At 52.7% G+C, this 25,375-nt stretch overlaps 1 protein-coding gene across 1 annotated transcript in view; it reads right to left on the bottom strand.

The window, feature by feature from the left end:
• The window catches only part of GALNT17 (polypeptide N-acetylgalactosaminyltransferase 17), a 383,074-nt gene that overhangs the window by 241,611 nt on the left and 116,088 nt on the right, over positions 1–25,375 (bottom strand). The window contains exon 2 of the mRNA XM_079120206.1: positions 9,004–9,187. Within this exon, the coding sequence (XP_078976332.1) occupies positions 9,004–9,187 (184 nt within the window). The remainder of the gene's footprint in view (positions 1–9,003; positions 9,188–25,375) is intronic.

Raw genomic sequence — 25,375 nt, 5'->3', positions numbered from 1 at the left:
CTTCTCTGAAGAAACTGTCCTCTTTCTCAAAGACTCAGAATTTCTTTTCTGCCTGGCAAAACAGTGTGAAGGAGAAGGTTCTCTCCTGTGGGCATGGAAGGTGAGACGGGCTATGCCCACAGCAACCTGGCGGTGTGGCGGGCTGTCCTCAGGCCCCGGGCACACGGAGAGGAGGGTTTGACACAGACCCCACACTCGCCGTGAGACCCCAGGCAGGCTGCGTAACCTCTGCAAGCCCAGCCTCGTTTATAAAGCAGAGACGGTAACAGCCACTTCAGAGGGTGGTTAAATCTAGATGAGATCAATAAAACATGTGGCACTGTGACAAAAACATAAAAGGCAGTCAATAAAAGGGAATAATTGCTGTGGGGAGTGATTCTGAGGCAGTCCTGAGCGTGCGCCTATTTATTATTTCAACCAATAGGCATTTATTGGACGATTACCCTCTGCGCCCACCTATGAAAGAGAGAGTTCCACCTCGGATTCTAGACTTCCTCTCTCCTTGCAAACCGGCCTGGGAGACATAGATTCTACCGCTGGGAATGACTCAGACAGAAAAGGCCCAGCCCCGGGGACAATAACCAGGGCCAGGGATCTAGAGTCGGCTGCTGACCGGAGCGCAGACCCGGCCCACTGCCCACTGCTCAGGACACTACCCCTCCACCAGCATGGCTCGCACGCACACTCAGCCTGGGTGGCCAGTGCGTGGGGATGACCCCTACAGCCCCAGTGCAGCCTGGACGCCACTCCTGTCCCCAACACGCATCTGCCCACCGCTCGGGCACGAGGCGGCCCAAAGACGTCTCTGCACGTCTGCAGCGCCTCAGACGTTGCTGGGACGCAGCAGCAAAGGAAGAGGAGGCTTTCTGAGTGCGGCAACACGGACCTGAGACACGACATCTGGATTTATAAGCAGGAGGCCAGAGAGAGACGGAAGATAACGGCAGAAGAAGCTGCCATAAATCAGGCACGGGCTTGGAGGGGCGGGTGTGGGGCTTCACAGGGTCTCTGCACTGATTCTAGTAAGCACCGAGGGTGTCCCTGCTGCTGGGCCACCCTCGCCGCGTCGCGGGGTCCCCGGGCTGGCAGGGGCACTGACCTGCCCCAGGGAGACAGCAGCCGGCCTGGCCCCGGGGCCATCGAGCCGCTTCCCCGCTCACACGCCGGCAGAGCACCCCTCACACTCAGGCGCCGACATGAGAAGCCCTGGGCTCCCCTCTGGCGCTGCCGCATAGGAAGCTGGCTCTCAGGAACCCCAGGCCAGTGCAGAAGCCCCGTCGCAGGGGTTGGCCCAGCTCAGGCTGCTTGTCAACCTGAGTGGGAGGGTTGCAACACTAAGACCGCCTTGCTCAAGCCCTGTGCTGGCACCTGGTGACGAGGACGCGGCCCCACCCACACGGGGCTGGGACCGGAAGCACTAAGGACCCAGCCTCCTCTTCCCGCTGGAGACGATCCTCCCTGCTCCCCCTAGAGGTCTGCAGCTCCCCGACCCCCAGAGCCAACTCCCTCTGCTGCCCTGACCAGAGTGGATGGCAGCCCCTCTGCAAGAGCCGCGTCCCCTGGAGGGCGGGCGTGGCCACTGGGCCCTGCACGCGCCCTGCCTGGTCTGCAGAGGAAACCTCCCTGCTCACTCTGAAGACCAAAGTCAATCCCGCCAAATGCCAGGGGCGTTCTGCACAAACCAGAAAAAGCTCCTAAGTTCACGGGGACTCACACAAGACCCTGAGTAGCCAAATCCATCTTGAGCCAAATAGAAAAACGCTGGGCTTGTTGCGAAACTCCATCTCCCACCCACAGGACAGCACGGCTCGGGCCTGAGACCCGAAACGCAGACCGTGGGACAGCACGGGGACCACAGACGGAAGCCACAAATGGACCCCGCGTCAGCACACTCGCCTGGGGTTCCTGAGAGCCAGCTTCCTAGCGGCAGCACCAGAGGGGAGCCCAGGGCTTCTCAGGAGGGCGCCTGAGCGTGATGGGTGGGGAAGAGGCCCCGGTGGCCCCGGAGCCAGGCCGGCTGCTGTCTCCCTGGGGGCAGGTCAGTGCCCCTGCCAGCCCGGGGACCCTGCGACGCGGTGAGGGTGGCCCAGCAGCAGGGAAACCCTCGGTGCTTACTAGAATCAGTGCAGAGACGTACAGACGTGCAGTCAGCGGACCTCAGCGAGGGCGCCAGAAAACCCGAGAAAGGAGAAGGGGACGGAGAGAGGAGGGCCTCCTCAGCAGGTGTGCTGGGCGCCCGGGACACCCACCTCAGGGGACGGGAACCAGCCCACCTCTCATCGGGGGTGGGAGCAGCTCAATGCTGACCAGAGGCCTGAGTGTAAAACATGAACCCGCTGCGAGAAAACGTGTCCAGATGTCGGGACAGGCAATTATCATTTATAAGCCCCAAAGTACAAGACAAAGAGACCCAACAGGGATTATATCCAAGGAGGGAGCTTCTGCCAGGTAGAGGAAATGACCAACAGCGAGGAGACGGCCCAGGCCAGAGGGCCATGTTTGCCAGCTGCTCGGACAAAAGCCAGAATCCAGAATGCACAGGGAACTCAGGGAACTCAACAACCACCACCGGAACACGACCACCAGCATGGGCAGATGAGCTAAGCAGACCTTTCTCAAAAGAAGATAACGAACAGCCTGCGGCGAGTGCAAGAAGAGAGGTCGCCACGGCGGACCACCAGGGAACTGCAGATCATCATTGCACCCCTTTCCAATGGGCTAGACGGCGTCATCCAAGAAGACACAGCAAAAACCGAGGCTGGCGAGGATGCAGAGAAAGGGGAACACGTATTCACCTTTGTGGGAATGAAAGCAGCAGAACATCATGCAGACCAGCATGGAGGCTCCTCAGAAATAAAACTAGAGCTAGCACATGACCCAGCGACCTCACCACGGGCATGCGTCCAGGGAAATGAATCAGTACGTGGAGGAGACAGTCGCGCCCAACCTCGAGTGTGGCGGTATTCCAACAGCCAAGGTGTGACATCAACTGAGATGTCCATTGACAGACAAAGGATACAGAACAGGTGGTGTATCGGCTCAGTGGAATATTATGCATCCATAGAAATGAAATCCTGTCACAACAGAGATGGAACCGGAGAGATGGTTATGCTAAGTGTGATAAGCCAGGCACAGAGCAACAGACACTGCCTGATCTCACCATATGCAGAAGCTGAAAAGCTGACCTCATGGAAGTAGAGAGTAGAAGACAGACACCAGCCGCTGAGAAGGACGTGGGCAGTTGGAGAGACTGTTGAAAGGAGTATCAGAGGATGGGACAGCAGTGACTGAGATCGTGGTCTCTGGTGACCTCATGGCTGTGGCATGCCTGGTGCCTGGGAGTGCTCCTGTGCAAGGGCACAGGATGCCTGGCTGCTGTGGCAATGCCCTGCATGGAGGCTGTGCAGGGGTCCTACCAGCTCTGATCTTGACCTCAGGCGTGCAGCTCCGGGAAGGAAGGAACTCTTATCTAGACAGCCACAGTGTTTCACCAGCTCCGCTTCCCAGGTTCCTGCCGCCTTACGGTAACTGTTAACAGTGGGCTTTCCTGAGAGCCACACAGAGAGCACTGTGCAACTGTGGAAAAGCTCCATAGATGTCCTGGTCTCTGTAACTTTCCTGAATACCAAGAATAATGGTGGCGTAGTCTTTAACCTGATAATGAGGCACATATAAATAAAGATTGCTGGCATAACTCTTTAGATCTGCGTCCCCATCAGAGAGCAGAGCTGCACCTGGTCCCAGCTTAATCTTCAAGATGCGCGTCTGTGAATCTTTATTTTCCAATCCCCCTTCGCCCCTCGTCAGACCCGAGAGTTTGGTCTCACTGGTGGCGGCCAGAGAGGGCAGTGGATGATTGGTACCAGGACATAGTTAGGAGGAAGGCGTTGCAGTAGTTCCACAGCACAGCAGAGTGACCACAGCTCACCAAAGTTCATGTTTTTCAGAAAGGAGTTTGGAGGCTCCCAACACAGAGAAACTTACGCACAAGCATCCTGTCGATTGGTAAGTAAGCAGGCTGCAGTGGAGGAACCACAGCCCGAGGCCACCTCTGCCCGCGTCTGCCTCTCCAAGAGCTGCTCGCTCCTCTGCTAGCTTCTGAGGTCCTCCAAGGGGGGCCCATGGGACTCCAGCAGCCACCTGTCCTGCCTTCACCGTCCCAGGGAGCCCAGGCCTGGCTGGCTGCTCTCTGTAGGGCCAGTCCTGCCTGGCAGATTGGAGACTTCCGTCAAGCAATCATTGTGAAGGATTCCATTAAAACAGAAAGAAAAGGGGTGGGGGGATAGAACCAAAAGAACAGCACCGAGCCTAGAAAATAAACCCTTTTAACATAAAGAGCATAAACCGTGAGGAATTTAGCATCTTCGAATAAGAGAAATAGAAGGGCTGCTTACAAAATTATTTTGAGAAGGCTGTTTTGCAAAGAGACGTACAGACATTTGGAACAAGACGCACGCCTGCACCGTATTCCAAAATAAACGCACGGTGGATGGAGAGTGAAATACGCAGAAGAGCAACACACAGCAGAATCGAATATTTATAAGTGTTCTGAGGGTGCCATCTCTCTCAGCTTGAAAGCAGCGAGGAAATGAAAATGGAAAGATTGACACTTGGAGATTCATACACATTTAAAAGGTCTGTCCGGTGGAAGGCAAAGAATCTCAGAACGAGAATAAAATGGAGAAGAACAGTTTGGGATCCATTTGTGTGAAACGTGACAGGTAAACAGTTAATTTCACTACTACCTAAAAACTGTTCACAGTTATCAGGGAAACGATTTTCTTGAGCATCATGTAGTGATAGAATAGCAGGAATTAAAGCAACTCGAGGGTCTGTTCCGAAGGGCAGGGAAGTGCATCTGCTTAAATCCTCTCTAAACCCCTCTGGGGCTTAACCAGAGGATCCTGTCCTCGGGGGACAATTTCTCCCGTGGAAGGAAGCGTTCCCAGCCCCAGGCAGCTGCCTCCCTTCATGCCCCAGGGCTCAGATATCAGAGAGGCCCCTTACACAGGCCCTGGCTACCCTTGGATGGCAAGGTTTAATTTTCAATTAGCAAAGGTGAATCTGGTGACTTTTTTCTGGCACTCAGAATTCACAGTGGTGGCCTTGGTTACCAGGAGTGGCCTATGGGCAAGCTTGCAAATTCATCTTCAAATTCCACTGTCAAACTCACCCAACACTGAGCTGCCGGAATGATCGAAAAAGGCAAACGTGACCACGTCATTTGGCCTAGTTCTCCGGCTCTTTCTTGCACCGCACGCTCACCCTGCCTTGCACTTCAATTTTTTGGGTAGATTTGTGCTTATGGCTTAATGGAAATTTTATTCAAACAAAAACAGACAGCCTCATGCCACTTCTGTAATCTCTGTGTTTCTAAACAACAAGGACTGGTGTCGCCCTTTCTCCGACATTTTCCACCAATTTTCTGTTACAAAAGGTGGAAGATTTAACTTCCTTCGGTACCCGAACCTCATCCACACTCTGCCTCCTTCTTCCAACATAATTATACCATAATTTGTGTTTAAATCAATATGCAACGTCTACATTTGTGTCATTATGCTGTTCGCAGCTGAGCCGTAGAGTACACAGCATCACATTTTCTTGGAGGACTTTTGTTTTGTTTTCCGTAGTTATAGTTGTTTTGCTTTTTTTTTGCAAGCTTCGTTTTCTGGGCTTTCAGTAAACAGTCCCAAATCTTTTGAAACAATGCTTAAAATAATCTTCCTGCATTCAAACAACTAAGCAAGCAATTTAATCCCTCCCCTTCCCGCTTCCTGTGGTACATCCTAGAACCGTGGGCTGGCAGGTCTCTTGGCCTACCCCGCAGCCCCCTGGACCAGCCCTCAGTACCTCCCTGGGATCCGTCTTCACTGCTCCTCCCGTTTCCTAGAGTCCTCGTCTTCCTCTCCTGTCCCTCTTTGTCTTATTGGAGCACATGCTGGAGTAGCTTCCCAAGAACAGGTTGCCAGGGAGGTGGATCTGCGGAGACCCTGCCAAACTTCCCCGTACTTCCTATGCGCTTTCTCCTGGCTCAAGTACTCCAGCTGCCTACAGAACTCCAAGCTGGAAATAATTTTTTTTATTTTTTCTGGAAATGATTTAGGCACTGCTCTGTTTAGTTTCTAACGTTGCTGTGCAAAAATCCAACGCCAACCCTATTTAATCCACATTTCCTCTCACAAAACTTGGAAGATGTGTTGTTCATCTGAGCTGTTTTGAACTCTTATGTTTAGGCGTCTGGACGTGGGTTCAGTTTTCTGCTTCCTGTGGATCACAGAGTCGCCACATGGGGTCTGGTCACCTGAAGGCTCCAGGCCCGCGGTCCAGGAAACGCTCCTGTGTCTTTGTCTGACCATCTCCCTTGTTCTCTCCGACATTCCCACCGATGGGCACTGAGCCTATTGGGCTGAGCTAATTGTTCTGATCTTCCTCTCCTGCTTTTCATCTTTTTCTCCATTTCTCAAAAGTTTTCCTTGGTTTCATCCTCCAAACTTTTACTGAATTATTTATTCCCATCTAATTTTTAACTTCCAAAATTCATTTTATTCTGATTATAACACAGCTTTATTTCCTTGTTTTGTAAACAGAGCACAACAGAGCGTCCCGTGGTCCGAGCCTGTCAGTCTGAGGTCTGCGGCCTATTTCCTCTTGATGTCCTTCCGCTTGCCACTGTCACTGGTGCTTGTTACCGTCAGGCTCACTCACCACAGGGACTGCTGAGACGCCCAGGACCCTGTCTCTCCTCCTGACTTTCCAGCAACACAGCTTTGTGATGAAGGACGGGGCTTTACAACAGGACCCCGTCAACAGTCGGTGAGCAGGACCCAATCGCCACGGATGTCCACCCACTGGCAGGCCCCTGGCCTTTCCCCTAAGCTGGCCGTTTCCTCCAGGCGCATCCTTCACTCAGGTGGGATCTGACAGCCAGGCGGCACAAGGAGGCCGCACAGCCTCCCCACACAGCGCGCCTCCTCCGAACTGCAGGATGCATGCAGTTCAAACCCGAGTTCTGGCAGGTGGGGAAGGGCACTCCCAGCTCTGCAGAGCTGCACAAGGACAAGGACATGCACCTATGGCCACCTCCCCACACCGGTACACCCACACCTCCAGTTCCAGGCTCACCCTCCTGCCTACCCTCCTCCTGCAGAGGTCAGTTCTGAGCCTCCCCAGAATTTCTTCCCTGCAACACAGTCACCTAACCTGCTTAGCTTCCCTGGTGGGTCGCCATTTTCTCTGTCCCTTTCATTTTAGTAGTTTCAGAGGGGACCAAGGGTAAATGGTAAGTTCACGATGCTATGTGACGTCGCGTAGCAATACTGAGCCATCCTCCCAAGACACACCACAAGTGCTCTTGCTGTGCTGTGGTCCACCCTGACCCCTGGCCTCTCCAATTTTGTAACCCTTAATTGTCCTTCAAGATTTAGGCCAGGCCTCATCTCAAGCAGGAGATGCTCAGATGCTCCCCCACATTGTGTGTGTGTCTCCAGCGGGGCCCAGCTCACAGCTCAGCTTGTGCTGAGAGGACCTGCTGGCACGTCTGTCCCCTCCCTAGACAGGAAGTCAGCAGGCCAGGACGGAGTCTCAGCTACTGCTCTACCACAACTGTGGGGAAAACCAGCCGCACACAGTAGGTGCTCAATAATATTTGTTCAACTTACCCACTTAGAGTTCCCTGCTTTGTAGGCAATTTCATTAAAAAAAAAAAAAAAAAAAAAAAAAACGGCCACGTCTATTTGCCAACATCCAAACAAGAAAGGCTAATCAGAGAACACCAGGAAATGAAAACAGCCAGATGTTTTTCAGAGCAAGGCAGGAACACAGAAGAGTTTGCAACAGGGGTGATGCATGTTTTCCTAGTGATGCAAAATGAATGTATGCTTATTAGGCAGAGAGAGAGACTTAACAGGTTTCTCAGCTAATGCTGCAATTTTAAATCCATTTAAGATAATTTTCTTTATCTTGAATTTATTTTTCTCAGTAACCAGGATACTTAACTGATTTGCACAAAATCCATTTGAAAAGGAAATAATCTGCTCCAAGCAAGGGCACAATCTAAATGGAAAAAAGAGACACTACAAATCTAACAGAAAATGGAGACTCAGAGAAGCTGGGTGGAGTCTTACCTGGAAAATCGGGGCTTTTCTCTGGCATGTAGATGCTACATGCAAACTTTCTCTATTTCACAAAGAAAATACTTCCTATGTTTTAGAGCACAGAACAAAAACCTCCCATACGCTAACCAAGATGCAACCACACCTTTTAAAAGTCAAGAATTTCAAACAAAAAAAAAGTGTAACTTGAAACAATAATGGGAAGCACTTTCTTGCCTATCAACCTGGAAAATCGGTTTTTAAATGCTAGGACACAGTATTAGAAGGCTTTAATACAATTCAGTAAAAGTAAAATTGCCAGCAATTTTTTGGAGGAAAATAATACAATATACATCTAGAGCCTTCAAAACTATTCCTATACTGTGACATGAGGATTGTACCTTCGGAAATGTGGATGAAGAAAATAAATACCAAATCCATGCCCATAAAGCTATGAATGAGGAAAATGTCCATGCTACATATAAAACCACGAAAAACTGAAAACAGCCTAAATTCCCAACGATGGAAATAATTTCCATAATTAATAATATCCCCGAATGCTCATGATCCAATGCCCAGTAAAAAATAATCAAATCAGTACATCATAGGTGCAAACTCTGAATAGAAAGAAGACTCAACGCTAATACCCCAACTTCAGCAGCCGCCATATTTGGTGATGGGGTAATGGTGATACTTCAAAGGGTCCAGCTTTTGGTTCTGAGAACCTTCCTGTTTCTGGATCACTCTTATGGCATTTCCCTTTTTATTTAGCGAGTATTTCACAAGCAACTGCAATCCTCGGCTGATCGACTGAAGGAGACTTGCCAGTTACAAAGCCCAGGAGGAAAAGCCACAGACCCAGCGTCCAGCCCGGCCCAAGACCCAGCCACTCCTCTAAGGCACCAGAACTTACTTGGTGGGACGATAATCGGGAATGGAGCGGTCCAGTGAGATCTTCTCACTGAGGTAGGAGTTGTAGCCGTACTTCTCGTGGGGGCCCTTGGCTTTTTCCTCTTCAGCCGGGGAGAGGGTAGCAGGAAGGCCCCCTTTGCCCCGCCCGCCATAACCTTCGATGAGCCCAAGGGATTTGGATAAGCCTGGAAAAGAGGGGAAAGAGAATGATCAGAAAAGCCACCGTACCCAGAGGCGTCCATCTCAGGTGGAGCTTCAAGGGAAAAATGTAGCATCAGCTGTCACAGAAAAAAATCCCGTCCTCAACGTATGGATCCCAGGAAGGAGCCCCATAGAAACCCCGGAGACATTCCTGTGCAGAGGAGGGTGGAGGCCAGGGTACGCTGGGGTACAAGCTCCTTTAGGGAGCCAAAGTGGACAGGGGTCAGTGGCATGGAGTCCACCTGAATGGGAGAACGAGGGCCAGGGGCCATGGGAAGGGAGTGGACTGGCTCGTCCCACCTGCTGCCCTCTCCCCGGGGCAGCCACAGCGAGCCTGGATCTGCTAGAAGAAGCCAGCACCTCACAGACCTGGAACAGTGAACGGCAGGTAGCTGCCGAGCCTCAGGGGTTTCTGCTCCGCCTGAACAGAGAGCGACATGCAGAGTGATTTTATCAGGAGTTCAGAGCCTGCAACAGCCTGACACAGCTCCTACCTAATGGTTCTATTTAAATTTCATCTAAATGGTAAAAGGAAACACAGAGTGTTTGAGAATAAACCACAGAGGCAGAGACCCACGAGGGCTACGACTGTGCTAAGTAGGGTGGAAAGCCCCGGAGGGGAGCCTCAGCAGCCACGTGGGCTCCCGGGGAGCTGGGGCCCAGTCCCTTCATCCCCTGGGCAACGGCAGTGTGCTGGGCAGTAGGTAAGCCAGGAGTAGCCAGGGGCTTACTATGTAGCAAGAAAAGTCCTGCCGTCACGCCTCGCATTCCCGTGGCCATTCCAGGTGCCTGAGCGACTCGGGGCACACATGCAAACACACACACGTACACACACATGTACACATGCACATGCATGTACACAAGCACACACATGTATACATGCACACAAGTACACGTATGCATGCACGTGCACACACTCATGCACAAACATGCACACACATGTACACACACATGTACACACATGCATAAGCACACACACACACACACACACACACTTCCATCTCCAGTATCCTCTCCTTGCCAATATCAACACAGGAAGAAGGGCCAGGGATGTGAGCAACTCCCCCAGGTTCCCCAGAGGGGACCGACCCCCACGCGGCATCCCCAGGCGAAGTGTGGGGTGAAAGCCAACCAATTGCCAGTCACGCGGTTCTCCACTGAGCCTCGGGGACGCTCCCATTCTCTTCCCGCTTCTCTGAAAACAATGTATTTTCTGAAACGTCAGGGAAAGCCAAGGCCAGGCCCCCGCTCAGACCAATGCAGGACCGGTTCTGCTGCCTGGGCACCCCCTCCGCCCCCAAGTGTCCTCCAGGAGCCCAGCCTCCTCCCGCCAGCACCCGACAGGCACCCCACCAGCCTGAGTGGGTTACCCGCCGCTTCCTCGTCTCCCTCGTCACAGCCCAGGCCTGATGTTCCAGGAGCAGCACCTGACGGTGCTCAAACACCCATCACGGCCCGAGCGGACCCCACACCCGGCTTGCACATGGCTGGCAGCAGAACATGACTCTTGGGAATGGAAAGGGGCGGCCCCTTGGAGGAAGCTCAGCAGCTGCCCAACAGGCCAGACCCCCGGCCAGCAATGCCATGCCAGGCACAGGTCCACGCAACGCCAATGTGTGTCCCCGTGAGGCCCATGGCAGCCTCCCTACCAGCCCCGGCCAGTTGGCTGAGGAAAGGATGAACAAAATGTGCTGGGTGCACACAGGCCGTTTGACCAGGAAGAGAGAGACGGAGCAGCCATCCGTGTGGTGCAGGGCGAAGCCCGAAAGCACCTTCAAACACACGCTGGTCGCAGGGCACGCGGCACACAGTTCTGCCTCTGTGCCACACGTGGACTGGAGAATCCATGACCCAGCAGCTGCTGAGGGCCGGGAGGGCCCGGCAGGAGGCAGGACCGACAGCCAGCTCAGGGCTGTTCCTGAGCTGAAGGGGCGTCCTGGGTCAGAGGAGGGCATGGTTGCAGAACCCTGTGCACACACTAAAGCCCACGAAGCTGCACGCATTGAGAGACGACAAGGCGGGGTGCATAAGCCACCCCGATAAAGTCGTCAACAGCCTTTGTGGCAGACAATTCTGTTTCCAGCAAGATCAGACGGAGGGCCAAACATCATAAAACCTTCCCAGTAAAACCCAGAAGTGCTCAATAAAGTGGCACATAACAGTCCGCAGTCCGCGGCCGCGTCCTGGAGGTGAGCTGGTCGGGACCCAGGCCGTGGCTGCTGAGCTGAGATGGGAGCCTGGTGCTTATTCAAGGCTGTTTGGAGCTCAAGCCCACAGGACGCATGGGTATCCCATAAATAGGAGAGAAATGGAAACAGTGTGAAAATCTAGACCCCAGAAGTGGAATACCCAGAAGAAAGGCTGAATTACTTAGGATGAACCCAAAGACCAGCCCAAGGACACCATCCAGGGGACGGTCTCTGAAGGTGCCCCCAGAGGGGGAGAAAGACCCCCGGGACCCGGGCCAAGGAGCGTGGGGTCCAATCCCCTCACCAAGCTCACACTCCTGTGTCCCAGCCTGCGCTCTCTGAAGGGGACTCAGGACAGCAGGGCAGGGCTGCTCAGGGACCCTGCAGGAACCAGCTGAGAGCCGTCCTCAGCACTCGCCCAGACCCCACAGACCCAGGCGGAAAGCCCTGCTGACAGCTCTACTGCCCCAGGTCACAAAAGTCACGTCCATAGGAACCAGACACAGAATGCTAACAGCCTCAGACAAAAGAAGATGGAAAGGGTGGACCCTAAAACAGGGTTGGTTTCAAAGGAAGATTCACGTCCTGAAATAGAGAAAGGTACTACGAAATCACAACCAGCAGATCTGAAACACATGGAGCAAATGAAAACTTCCATCAAAGATTTTCCCATGGAAAGAGAGATTTAATGCACCATGAAGAATGTTAGACTCTCACTCAGATGTAACCTAAAAAAGTCAACGCCATAGAGGCCGAGAGTAGAACGTGGACCCCAGAGGCTGGGAGAGGGGTGGGGGCCAGGGGGCACCACACCACAGCTAGACAGGAGGACAGGTCAGCACCCCGTGGCACAACAGGGCAGCCGTGGGGAACATACTTCGAAGAGCTAGAAGAGGGGACTTGGCATGTTCCCACAATGAATACGTGATGGACGCTCAGGCTGGCGGAACCACTGGCCACCTGACTGGACCATCGCAGGAGTCAGCATGGAGACGTCACAGTGCACACGTGAGCATGAGTCGATAAAGAGAAATGAAAGAAGGATGTTAAGTAATCACAGGTGGAAGGATGTATGAAAACTCATGTGTAACACACAAGAAAGGAAAAAGATGTGAAGACCACCGGAGGCTGGCAGAGGATGAGGAGGTCCACGTGTTGCGGAGGACGACCAGCTGAATGTGAGGCCGTGCCTGAGGAGGGTGGCCCTGAGCATTCCAGAGGACCCGGGAACTCCCACACTCCCACGGTCGGGGTGAACCAGAGTGGGTTCATCTACCACAGTCGCTAAAGACAGAATACCAAAGACCACCAGCAAGACCAAAGGGCGGCCCAGAGGAGAGACCAGGTACAGAAGGACAAACAGACCCAGAGAACACAGCCCACCATCACAGCAGAAGCCCAAGGACGCAGCTCAGCCTTCCACTCTGCACAGAAGCGGCTGCCCTCCTAGGGAGCCCAGCTCAGCCTCCACACCAGGGCGAAGGAGAAACAGAGCCCAGACACAAAACAGAACAACAGGAGTAACTCAACACTCGGGGAGAGCTCTGCATAAAACAGAGGAAACCAACATCCAAAGAAAGAGGGGAGAACTAAGCAACAGGGGGAAAAGGGATCTGTGGGTCTGAGCAAGCGTTCCCACATCACAGGAGACGGGGCGACGAGAGACCAAGTGAAACTCGAGTTCCAAATAAGAACACGGAAAATGAAACGGAATGGTGAAGTTCAAAACAGCCTAATCGGGATGAAATAGATGCTAAATTTAGATTTTTTTAGGTGTCACATTAAAATCGAAGAGTTCTAACTTAAACTATAAATCCCAAATTATTAGTGAGAATAGAGAAAACAATTAAAATCCAATCATTTAAAGTTAGGAAGGGCGCAGACTACAATGGCAGGTACGAACCCAAGGAGATCAGCGACTCTGGGTGGGTGGACCGGACACCAGTTAAAGCAGGGATTGGACCGGGAGAGGGCAGCCAGACGTTGTTCAGAACACACACTGAACGACTGAGCGTGGTGATGCACCTCCAGGACAGAGGGACGCGCAGAGGACAGGGCAGCTCTCCACACGGTTTCATTTCTGAAGCTGGATGGAAGACGCAGGGAAAGTGCTGGGTCTCATGCCATTTATGTACCTTAAATGCGTCATGATTTTATAGTGTGAATGCACTGGGCCCAAGGGCGTCCCCTCGAAATTAGTATGTACTCAGCAGGATCCTTGACGTCTAATCAATTAAGATTAAGATGATCAGAGTCCTTATGAGAGGGGAATCTGCACACAGACACAGAAAGACGGACATATGTCCGCAGGAAGGCAATTTGATGATGGGGCAGATATTAAAGGACGAACTACAAACCAAGGGAGACCAAGCACTTCCAGCAACTCCAAGACACTGTGAAGAAACATGGACTTCCTTCCCTAGAGTTCTCAGAGGGACCATGGCCCTCTGGAGACTTCCCACCTCCAGAACTGAGAGAGTAAGTTTCTGCTCTTTAAAGTTACCAAGTTTCTGGTGATATGTTACAGCAGTTACAGGAAACTAATTCAACCAATATAAAAAAAATGGAATGGAAATGGATAGAAAAAATATACAGAGACAAATACTAACCATCTGGGGTAGTTTGATTAACATAAGGTGAAATAAGCTTTAAGGCAAACAGCTTTACAGGGATTAAATACAATACTTTCATCACTGCAAAATGATAACAGTAAAAATTCAGCATGAAGCTATAAGGAATTATAAACAACCATGCACCTAACAACATAGCTTCAAAATATACACAGCAAAAACTCAAGGCATTACAAGGAGAAATCCACAAATGTACAATGATAATGGGAAATAGCCACCCATTTCTTGTACTCAACAGCTCAGGACAGAAATTTAGTGAAGATATAGAGGAACACAACACAGAAGTAACAGGCTTGATCTAAGTGACCCTGCACCTGACTTTCTAACTAGTACTCATTTGCTTTAGGAGAACACAGACATTTAAAGAACTGAGAGCCCTCAGGAAAATCTCTATTTTCTGGCCTACCATCAACTTTAAGCATAAAGCAATAAAAACCCCAGAAACTAACAATAAAAATGTCACCAAAACCCCATGTATTGGGGGAATTTAAAAAGACTTCTATAACTCTTGGGTCAAATGATGCATACATTAGAAAATGCATAAAACTGACAGAACATGAAATAGTGTATCCCAAAACTTATAGGATAATGCTGACACAGCACTTACAGGGAACCATACAGCCTTCACGCAGGCATTTGGGTATAGATGAGAAGACCGGTAATTAATGAGGCTAGCTTCTAGCCTAAGGAGTTAAAGAGAGAGAGAGAGGAAACTCAAAGCAGTGGTTAACAAAGGAACGAAAGTGAATGGCTTGTACATTCACATGGGAGGGAGGAGGGAGGGAGAGAGGGAGGGAGGAGGGAGGGAGGGGAGGAGGGAGGGAGAGGGAGAGAGGGAAGGAGGAGGAAAGAAAGAAGGGAGGGAGGAAGGAAAATAAACTAAAGTTGTGGAGCAACTTCTTCAAGCCTAGACAGAAAAAGTAAGAGCGAGCAGGTCCACACTGCCCTCAGGATGCTCGGTATTTGCCGCAGGAGACACAGCCACCATGTCTAGGTCCGAGGACACTTTCAGGGGCCCAGACAAATGTCTGAAGGCCTTTAAAATCAGAACAAGAGTCAGAGAACACGCTTGAAAAACATTTCACATATACGACATGGTTTTGGAGAGCGAGGAAGGAGTCCATGAAGGGGAAGCACTGGGCCCACAGAGCTGTCCAGAGCCTGGTTCTCTCGAGTGGGTTTTCACCTGGGAGTGACCGCGAGCTGGGAGAAGCACAGCGCCAGCCTGCGCAGCAGGGACCCGCTCCAGCAGAAGGCGGGCAGCACAGGACAGACCAGACACTAAGGCCAACCACGGTGCCCGCCCGCTGAGCATCGCAGAGGAGGGCAGGGGCCATGCCTCGCCGCCCGGAGGGCAGAGTCTGGAGCAAAACCCAGGGGGTCTCTTCAGGGGCAAGAAGGAGGGAAGGAGGGATGCCCAGCAGTCCCTGAGCACCTACCCTCTTGTGCACAGTCGTCCCGCTGTGTTCCTGGGGGGGCAGTTTCAGGTCCCTTTGCCAGTGGAACAACGTCTGCACACTCAGCTCCCCCGCATAGCAGGCACCGAGCCTGCGTGGACCCGCCCAGCCGGCCTCCTTGTGAGCTCCAAGTTGCCTCCGCTCGGCTCAGCACGCTGCAGACCGTCCAAACGCTACCTCAATAGCTGCTACACTGTATCACTTTTATCTCTCATTTTTTTTTGTTGTTGTTGTTGTTGTATGGTTATTTTAATTGTTTTTCCCTTGGGATGTCTGACCTGCGCTTAGCTAACTCTGTGGTCACGGAATGAGTGTGGAAGGCCAACTGTATTCCCACTGTCGAGAGCAAGAACCACCAGCTTGGACTTCCTTCTCTGCTCTGCACACAGGCTCTCTCACTGTCTCCGAACTTCAGGACGTCAAGGAACTGGGACTCATGGAATGAGGAAGCAGCCAAGCAGGAACCACGTGACAAAGCTTCCTGTTTGTCTCCTGAAGTCCAACTGTCCACTCTCTCCCCATCCATTGATGATGACTGTTTAGGCTTTAAGATTTTAAAATGCTTCTTGATCCATTTTTCTACCAGACAGGCAAGGTAGACAGAACCATGACTGCCACAGAGATGAGCAAACGGAGGCCCAGAAGAATTCCATCATTTGACCATCCAAAACTGATGGAAACAGTAAGAACTTCTTCCCAACCCCGCCCCCTGCGTACACACACACACACGCACACATGGCTCTTTCCACTACTCCATGATTTAAATCTAGGAAATTGCACAAAAAGGAAGCACCCAGCATTGAAAACATAGTGAAGAATCATGAATAAATGGTATTATAGTCACAAAAAGGAATACTATGCAGCAATAAAAATGGATGGACTGCATGTATCCGATAGGGAGATCTCATGGCCATGGGGACAAAAAATTCCATTTATACAAAGTTTTAAATAAATAGTCAAAGCCAGTTGAGAAATCAAAGCTTAACAAAATTACAAAGGGCAGCAGAAACAGAGAATGTGCTCCGGCTGGAGGAGGACATACGAAGGACCTGGTAGTTCTCCACTGCAACATGCGAGGTGGATTCCACGGGCACTGGTTACGCATTCACAAAGCTCCCTGCTCATGAGAGGCATAAGGTATCGATATTGCTTAAGTGTATTTTTAATTTTTAATTTTTGGGGGGAGTACTGGGGATTTAACCCAGGGATGTTTTCAACCACTGAGGTATACCCCCAGCCCTTTTTATTTTTTATTTTGAGACAGGGTCTCACTCAGTTGCTGAGGCTGGTCTTGACCTCGCCATCCTCCTGCCTCAGCCCCCCGAGCCACTGGATTAAAGGTGTGTTCCCCTGGGCACAGCAATATTACATAACTGTAAAAGATGATTACGAGATGATGAAATCCTTTTTTTTTCTTTTGTGTGATTTTACTCTTTCAGCCTGAATGCTTCCTTTTCCTTTTCCAGTATTTGCTGACTTTCCTCATAAACCACAGACTCAGTCCCCAAGGTCTCGCCAGAACAGGCCCCGGTACTAGGGTCTGCATATGGTCTGTCCCCTCCGGAACGTAGGTTGAAATCCAATCCCCGTCATGAAATATTTAGGAGCGAGGCCTTCCAGAGGTAATGGGGCTCAGCTCTCTCGAGAGGACCAGCCCACCGCCTTATGAATGGATCAATGTACGAATGGGTCAGCTCAAAACCCATCTGGTACGAAAGCCACTCGGCTCTTGTGGTCCCGTCTCTCACCCTGTGGCCTGGGGCCCCTGCCAGCAGGAAGGCCATCACCAGAAGCTGCCCCTCAACGTGGACTAGAACCTGCCGCCAAACTAAACCTCTTTTCCGTGTAACTTGTCCTGTCTACGGTGCTGTGTGATCAGCAACCGAAAACAGACTAAAGACACCAGGGTTGCGGAAGGAGATGGTCAGGCGGGCAGGTCAGACCTGGACGGAACTCCGCAACTTCAAGGGAAATCCTCCGATCCTCCCTCGTCCTTCACCTCCGGTTTGGTCAGCTGGTCTTTTTATTGACATGGGGCGCGTCTTTTGTCTGGCCCAGGGAGGCAGCTTGGGCTCCGTCGTTAAATTGCACCCCAGAGCCGACAGGTCTCAGCCGTGTTCACCCCGCGGGCTCCCGAGGGCGGCCTTCCCGGGCAGGCGGAGGCGGCGAGGGCACCTCCGTAGAGCCACACAGAAAGCGGGGCTGGGAAGGCACGCCGCCCCGGCCAGGGATGCGGGGAACCACAGCTCTCATGAGATGAGATCCCCTCGTTTCTTCCGCGACAGAAGGCACCCGCTTAGCAAGCTCAGAAACATGCTCCTCACCGTGCAACGTGGCACCAGAGCCAAGAACGATGCACGGCTTGGTCGCGCTCCCATTTCCCCCCAGTTTCACCGGCCAGCAAGGGCAACAAAGCCGCAGGAATGTCCCCGGCATCTCGATGTGCTTACTTAGCAGCCCCAGAGACGTCGGCACGGACGAACAGGTCAAGTCCCGGGGAAAGGCTCAAGCTGGTCTTGACGGGGACTCTGCCCCTGGGCACATCGGGGACCCCACACACCCAGGCGGCTTCTTTTCTGAACGTGCCCCTCGTTCTTTGGTCCCAGCAGTTGCGGCCTCTGCAGACAGATAATGTGGAGGCGTGGAAGTCGCCAAGGCAGAGGGGAGGAGAAGCAGCGCGGGACAGCGGCTGCTGGGCGTTGGGCAGGGACACATCTCTGCCTCCTCCTCTGGCGTCACCTCCTGAGCGATTTTGGCTGGGGACAGCAAAGCTGGGCGGTGCTGTCCAGCAGGAAGCAGGCCTGGAGAAGGCGGAGAGGGGCACTGTGACCTCCGAGGCGGCCTCTGCCACTGGACTGGCGTATCCAGGCAGTCTGCCTCTCCTCGTGGAGGCCGGTGGAGCAGGCAGAGATGCCCCAGTGACATGTGTTTCTTATTCCAGTAAGAACCAGCGAGAGCATACCACGAGTAAAGACAATCTACTGGGAAAGCAACAAATATTGCAGTCTACCTAGAAACAACCAATAAAAAGAACATTAGAAATGTTACTAAATGGAACAAAGTAAGACGCATCTGACTGCAGAGGGAGGCAGGTGTTTCGGAAGACGAACCTCATGCAGAGACAATAATGCAAAACACAATTTCTCCTTTTTTTTTTTCTCGGTACCGGGGATTCAACTCAGGAGTTCTCAGCCATGAAGCCACATCCCAGCCCTATTTTGTAATTTATTTAGAGACAGGGCCTCACTGAGTTGCCTAGCACCTCACTTTTGTTGAGGCTGGCTTTGAATTCCTGATCCTCCTGCCTCAGCCTCCCGAGCCGCTGGGATTACAGGTGTGTGCCCCTGTGCCCGGCCAATTTCTCCTTTACTGTGGATTTTTGGGATAATTCTAACTGGGATAACAAAGTGCTCCAAAATTAGCCCAGAAGGCTGCAGAGGTGAAAAACTTAGATTTTTTTTCCTCAAGAAGAAAACAGAAGGGGGTTTCCCTGTGCAACAGGAAGAAGGAAACGAAGCAACTGTCACCAAAGAAGCGCAACCACTGCGGGAGTCACCCTCATGCTGGGAGGCCAGGCGCCAGAGTTTGTCCTTTTCTCAGTCGATCGATAAAAACAACCCCCACTTCAGAAATCGCAGGAATTCGCTTCTGGTGCAGGCCAGGCAGGGGACTGTTTGCAGGGGTCTCACCGGGGGCCGCCCGCCCCACAGGGAGCCCTGACATCCCGGCAGCCCGTCATGCCCGCTAACAGCCCAGGTCTGCGTGGATCCGGCCCAGGCTGCAAAGGCTCCATCCTGGCAGCGAAAACGAACAGCTGGGTGTAAATCAAGCGCCCGCCGCCTTCCCGGCTCCTCCACGCGGGGAGAACATAACTTTCTGCAGGGCTACAGCTTAAACTTATGAGTTTACAGATAACCAGCATCACTCTTTCAGAAATAGGGACGACCGTCACCGTAGACAGGCCAACCCCAGAACAGATGGAGGTGGCAGAGAAACGCAATCTGACCATCTCCGCTCATAAAGAGCCTGTGGCGTTGGCAACGCGGCTCAGTGCCGAGCAAGTCCCACACCCCCAGCCAAAGAGCTGGGCACGCCAGGGCCCGACTTCCATGGATGCAGCAGTGGGGGTTTCTGCAGGGTGACCCCATAACTCCTGAAGGATTACACAAGGCCCCCCCGCCCCCCAGGATAGAGTACAGGGAGCTGATGATGCTAGTCAGGAAGTCGCAGCCGTAAGCGGAATAGCAAAAATTCCAGGTTTATTCCAGGCCGACTTCCATGTGCTCTTGGGAGAGTGAGGCCTTCACTCAGAAGCCAGCATGACGGAGGTAAATGGGGAGATGCCCAGGAAATGGGGTTCACCCTTCACCTATCAAAACACACGAAGAAGTGCTAACAAGACGGTGAGATACTGGAACAGAAGAGTCAGTTGGGAAACGTTCGTGGACCACTGCATTATTATGATGGTCTCGACATTCGCGGCCACTGTGTCATGACAACGATTCTGACATTTTCTGTCCTGAAGCATCCTCAGGGCTTCTCAGACATGATGCCCAAAGGTCATGTTAGCCTCAATATCTCAAAGTAAGTCTCGAGAGTTCAACTGCATCCACTGCTACTTGGTGGAAGAGAGGTATATAAAATGTCCCTACCTATCAGGAGAGCAGGTCACCTGCCAGCCAACCTGGACCCTGGAACTGGGAGGAGCGAGAGGTCCGCCCACATGCGTCTGTGCAGGACGTTCAGACAGACAGCCGGGGGGGCTGCACTGCCTTCCCCCAGGAGTAAGGCGCTCACGCCTGCGAGCCAGGACATTCCTGGTTGGTCGCTCCAACAGATAAAACTGCAAAAGCTCTCTCCTACCCAGCAGTCTTTCTTCCCTCTCGATGCCTCTGCAGGGAATTTCACTTTCAGGTGATTTTCAAATATCCCAGGGCTTGACCATGACCCTTCCTTACATCTTCTCTTCTCTGGGCTCAACATGCCCACCCCTCCAGCCATCTCAACATGACCCGTTTTCAAGCCCCCCGCCCCTGGTGTCCCAGTCAATGCAGGCTGCTATCACAGAATACCTCAGATGGGGCTGAACCCCAGAAGCTTACCCCTCACTGCTTGGAGGCAGGAAGGACAAGATTAAGGCGATGGCAGACGGTTTGGGATGAGGGCCCTGGCGGGCTTAGGGACAGTGACCTCAGCACATCCTCACGTGGTCGACCCTTGTATTTCCGCTCTCTTTTTTTTTGCCAGGAACTGAACCCAGGCCTTGTGGGCCCAGCACACATCCCCCACCAAGCCACACCCAGCCCCACTCCCTCTTCTCATGAGGACGCGCCTCTCTCTTATGACTTCATCTGAACCCAATCACCTCCCAAAGCCCCCCACCGAACACCATCACACGGGACATCAGAGGCAAGGGCTTCCATATTTGAATTTTGTGGGGACAATATTCAATTCATAACACATGGTCATCTCCCACTGAATGCTGTCCCAGACTGTTTTAATGACTACTGGGCCCCTGATTTGCGACTCCCCCCGAGCCCAGAACACCAGCGGTACATTTGTGTCCATTAGTGGAACTGTTCATGCAGCATTTGCCATTCCCAGAGACATGAATCATTGTTATGTGCTTGAAGTGCTTTTGGAACAAACTGTCCATAAATTTTCAAAGTGCAGTTTTATTCAAAATGACATGTCTTACATGTGTTATGAACTTTGAGCTTCCTGGAATCTCTCTACGAAGATTCTTCAATTTGATCCTTAGAATAGCCCATCCGCACTCAGCAGGTAAGAAAACTGAGAGCCGAGGGGGGTGAACAGTGTGCCTAAGGTCACTGAAGGCAGGTGGGGGATTTGGAGCCCCGATGACCCCGGTCAGGGGTCAAGCACGCCTCGAGAGGTGCACCCTCAGATTCCACGTCGCCGGGATGACCAGGATCAGAAAGGCTGCGTCTCATGCTCAGTGTCCAGCAACCACTGGCACAGACGTCCCTGTGTGGGGAGGTGACGCCCGTCTACCTCTGTCTTCTTCCGGCTTCCAGAACGCCCAAGTGCACAGGTGAAAAGAACACTTGAACTAAAGCAGAGTCTGGCAGCCGTCAGGAGCGGGCGGGTGGCAGGCAGCTGTGGCCCAGGTTAACCATATCCTCAGCCTCACGGCCACACAGGGAGAGCTGACCCAGGGGTGCGTGGGAAACAGGCTGAATCAGAGAGCTCCGGCCACGCCACGACCCGAGGAGAGCCAGGCATCCGCCGTGCCCACGGCCCTGAAGGCCAGGCCACGTGCCGCACCACTCACCACTGCCATCCCCGCCGCTTTCAGAGAAGCTCCATGTCCTCCTGCACCCAGACTTCTAAGGAGAAGGCTTAGAGAGGACGGAGCCAGCAGGACAGCAAGGCCACAGCATTAGCCTTCGCCAGCTCTGCAGAGGGCACGAGAACCGCTATTAGCCACCTACATGGACCCACGGATTTTGAGTGAAAAGGATCCTGGTTATACAGGTTAAGCATCCCTAATCTAAAAATCTAAAAATCCAAAATATTTTCAGATTTGGAAGCATTTTGGATTGTCCAATTAAAAAAAAAAAAAAAAAAAAAAAAAAAAAAAAAAAAGAACCTCTGAAATCTGAAACTCTTCTGGATCCAAGCATTTCAAAAAAGGGACATGCAATCTCTATCTTAGAGAATAAATTATGAAAGCAGAATAAGGCAAAAGAATAATGAGCCTTAGGAAGTGTGGCCACCTTCCCCATTCCAAGTCCTCGGTCTCTCACACACCACCACCACGGTCCCCGTCCCTAACTAACCTACAGAGTCTGGGAACCATCGGGCACCTAACCCAGAGAGGTACACGAGAGCACCAGACTCCTAAAGCCCCTCCTTTAAGCACCTCTCTGAGGTGGTACATCTGATTTTTGTTCAGCAAATATACAACCTCTGCCTGCCACGTGCATGGGAGAGGGCACCTGCTGCACCATTAGGGTTGCATGGGGCCATTTGCTGGGGACCCTGCACCTTCTCAGTCCTTGACTTTGGGCCTGGCCATGACACTTGCTTTGCCCAACAAGACCTCAGCGGACGTGGCATGAGTGGAAGCTTGAGCTGCACAGTTGGCTGGCCTCTGCATCCCAGCAACAAGGACATGCGTGACGGCAGCCTGCTCTGGGAGCCCACGCGTCCAGGAAGGAGGGATGATTCAACCTGCAACCTAGAACCAAATCGGGCTGGATTTTAGGCCCAGATCAGTCCAAACCCAGCTTATCTAAGAGGAGAACCTTCACGATTCACTCACTCTTACATTTGAGGCCTGAGCAACGAAGACCGTTGGGTGCCGATGACATTTATTAAGATGGGGAAGCAGGGAAGAAAAGATTTGGGTATAAGAGGACGTGACACAGAATCGAGAGCTTGGCTGGAGCACAGTGAAGACCACTGTTACACCTTCATGCAGAGAAACTGTTAGGCACATGTGACAGGGCATTTGGGAAGGAGGCCCGGACTGGAGGTCTGAGAACACAGAAATGCACAGCAGATACGCCCCGAGCCCTGGGCAACCAACACGGGACAGGAGGAGGAGGCTGAGAGCAGAGAGCCAGCTGAGGGCAGTGCAGACGGAGCCCTTGGAAATGAGGGACCCGAGAATGGACCTCTGGATGGGTCACACCCAGGCAGAGAGGTGGACGGGACCCTCTGCAGAGCCCCAACACCTGAAGGAGTGCAGGGGAGAACAGGAGGAAGGAGAAGGGGTGGTCTGTAGGTGTAGGCAGCTGTCCCAGGGAGTCTGCTGACAGGGACAGGGACCTGGAACTGCTTCTGCTTCAGCAACCGTAACAGGACAATTACCCCAACAGGGAGAAAAGCAAAGCTCAGCTCCGCCCCGCTCGGCAAGCTCGGCGTGGTTCCAGCATCAGCACAAGCTGGGGCGTCTGAAGCCCAGGCGCCAGGGCTGCCGTGCCCGGCCCAGCCCTGCTCATCCCAGGCCCTCGGCAAATCCCTTCCACAGAGCTGGCCCTCGTCAAAGGGAAACCCGAACCAGAGCAGATCTGAGACCCTCATGGCACTCAGACTCCACACCCCTCTCCCTGCGGCTCCGGTTTGAAAACGTGACAGAATGAGGACAGAGGAAGAGGGAACATCCATCAGCAAACAAAGCGTGTGCACCACATGACCGCATCCCGGGGACCCACGGATTCCAAAGGCCTTCGTGACAGAGGCTTTGTCTCTGTGTGACCCACACAGATGGGAAATCGTGAGGTCTCTGCACTGGATAAAACCTAGGAGCACCGTGGCATCATGGGAAAAAGAAAGCACGCGGCACAGTCCTCCGTTCTGGGTGCCCAGATACAGCAATATACATGCCCTACTTAAAATCTCTCCGCCGGATTTACGAGTGGCGAGATTTATCTTCCTGGAGAATTGATAAACGCAGCAGATTCAAAATAACTCCAGGAACAAATATGAAAAAAACAAAGGCACAAAAACCCAGATCCTCAGGATCATTACGAGGGTCCCTCGGGTTCCCGAGCTAACAGTGCCGCCCTCCGCGAGGCTCCAATGTGGAATCTGGCCTTGGAATAACCACACACAGAGGCACAAGCACCCGAGGATACCCAGCAGCCCTTCCGGGGCTCGTCCTATGCTCTCTAAAGACTTTGCTCAGGCCTCTGTCCACACACAGTGGTCCGAACTCTGCCTGTGGACACAGGGAAAGCCGGTTCCCTCAAGCTCTGCATGCATAGTCCCCAGGGCAGGAGCCATCCAGTGACCAGCACAGACTTCTCATCTTCATCCCCCTGACCCCTGCGTTCACCGGCCCCACACAGTCCTCAACATTCCGTGTGGTTTAGCACCTTGCCTCGCTAGAGGTCCCAGTGAGAGAAACCAACTGCGGATGTATCAGAGGAAAACCTCCTGTGGAGAAGCACCCGCTGTCCCTCACCACAGCCAACAGGCCTGTCCAGCTCAGCCTGCGGGCCGCTGGTTACTGCAGGTGAACAGGTGGGAGAGTCTGATGTCACTCCAGGGACAGGCACGCAGAAGTGACAGAACAAAAGAAGATGCACACATTTTCCTGGCCCAGTTGTCTTCCAACTCCGAGTAAAGGACCTTGAGGCCAGAGTTCGTGGAATAAACTGTGAAAAAAATTCTTAACTGAAAATGCATTGCTCCTGGTGGAGAACTGGAAGCCTGAAGGGCCCCTGGGCCTGCAGAGCATGGGTCTCCCAAGAGGCCCACCCTGAAATGCCACTTTCCAGCTCTCAAGAGCGGCTGCGAGTGCACCTGGGAACGTCTCCAGGTCTCCTCTCTGAGTAGCGGCTGCCAGTACACCTGGGAACGTCTCCAGCTCTTCTCAGGGCACCCGGGCCTCTCTCTCTGGTGTGTGCCCAACCCCAGCGGGTCAAGTGCTTCAGGGGGAGCCTGCCAGCGTCTGCAGGGGTGGGTGGCACTGGCAGCCCTCCCTCCCTTGCTCCAGAGGGGCTGCAGGCGCTGTCCACGTTACCGGGTGCTCATTTAGGAGGATGGTGGGCCCTGGAACTTGGAATGTACCCATTTACATCCCCCCTGCTGCAAAAGTCACAGCAGTAACAATCGAAGCCAAAGATCAGAACTGTGAGAACACCACAGGATGAGAAGTGACCAGCAGGGTCCTGGCCCCACACCGGTCCAGGTAATGGCCTGCGGCAGGTGGAGGAGGAGAGAGAGAGCCCGCATGGTAGGGGCTTTGGGGTTGTCCAGTTGCTCCCACTGCATGAGCTCCAGTGACCGGTCAGGACTGCCCAGCTGGCTCTGCCCTCCCTCCTTCAGAGCTACAGTGTCTAGGTCGCAGGTGGCCTGCAGGGCTCCTGGCTTCCCAGGGCTCCTGCTCTACTTCCAGCTGAGGCACCGTGGGGATGGCTCCT

The sequence above is a fragment of the Sciurus vulgaris genome (genome assembly GCF_902686455.1).
Source record: "Sciurus vulgaris genome assembly, chromosome: 18".
NCBI lineage: Eukaryota > Metazoa > Chordata > Mammalia > Rodentia > Sciuridae > Sciurus > Sciurus vulgaris.
This window is presented reverse-complemented; position numbering and strand designations above follow the sequence as displayed.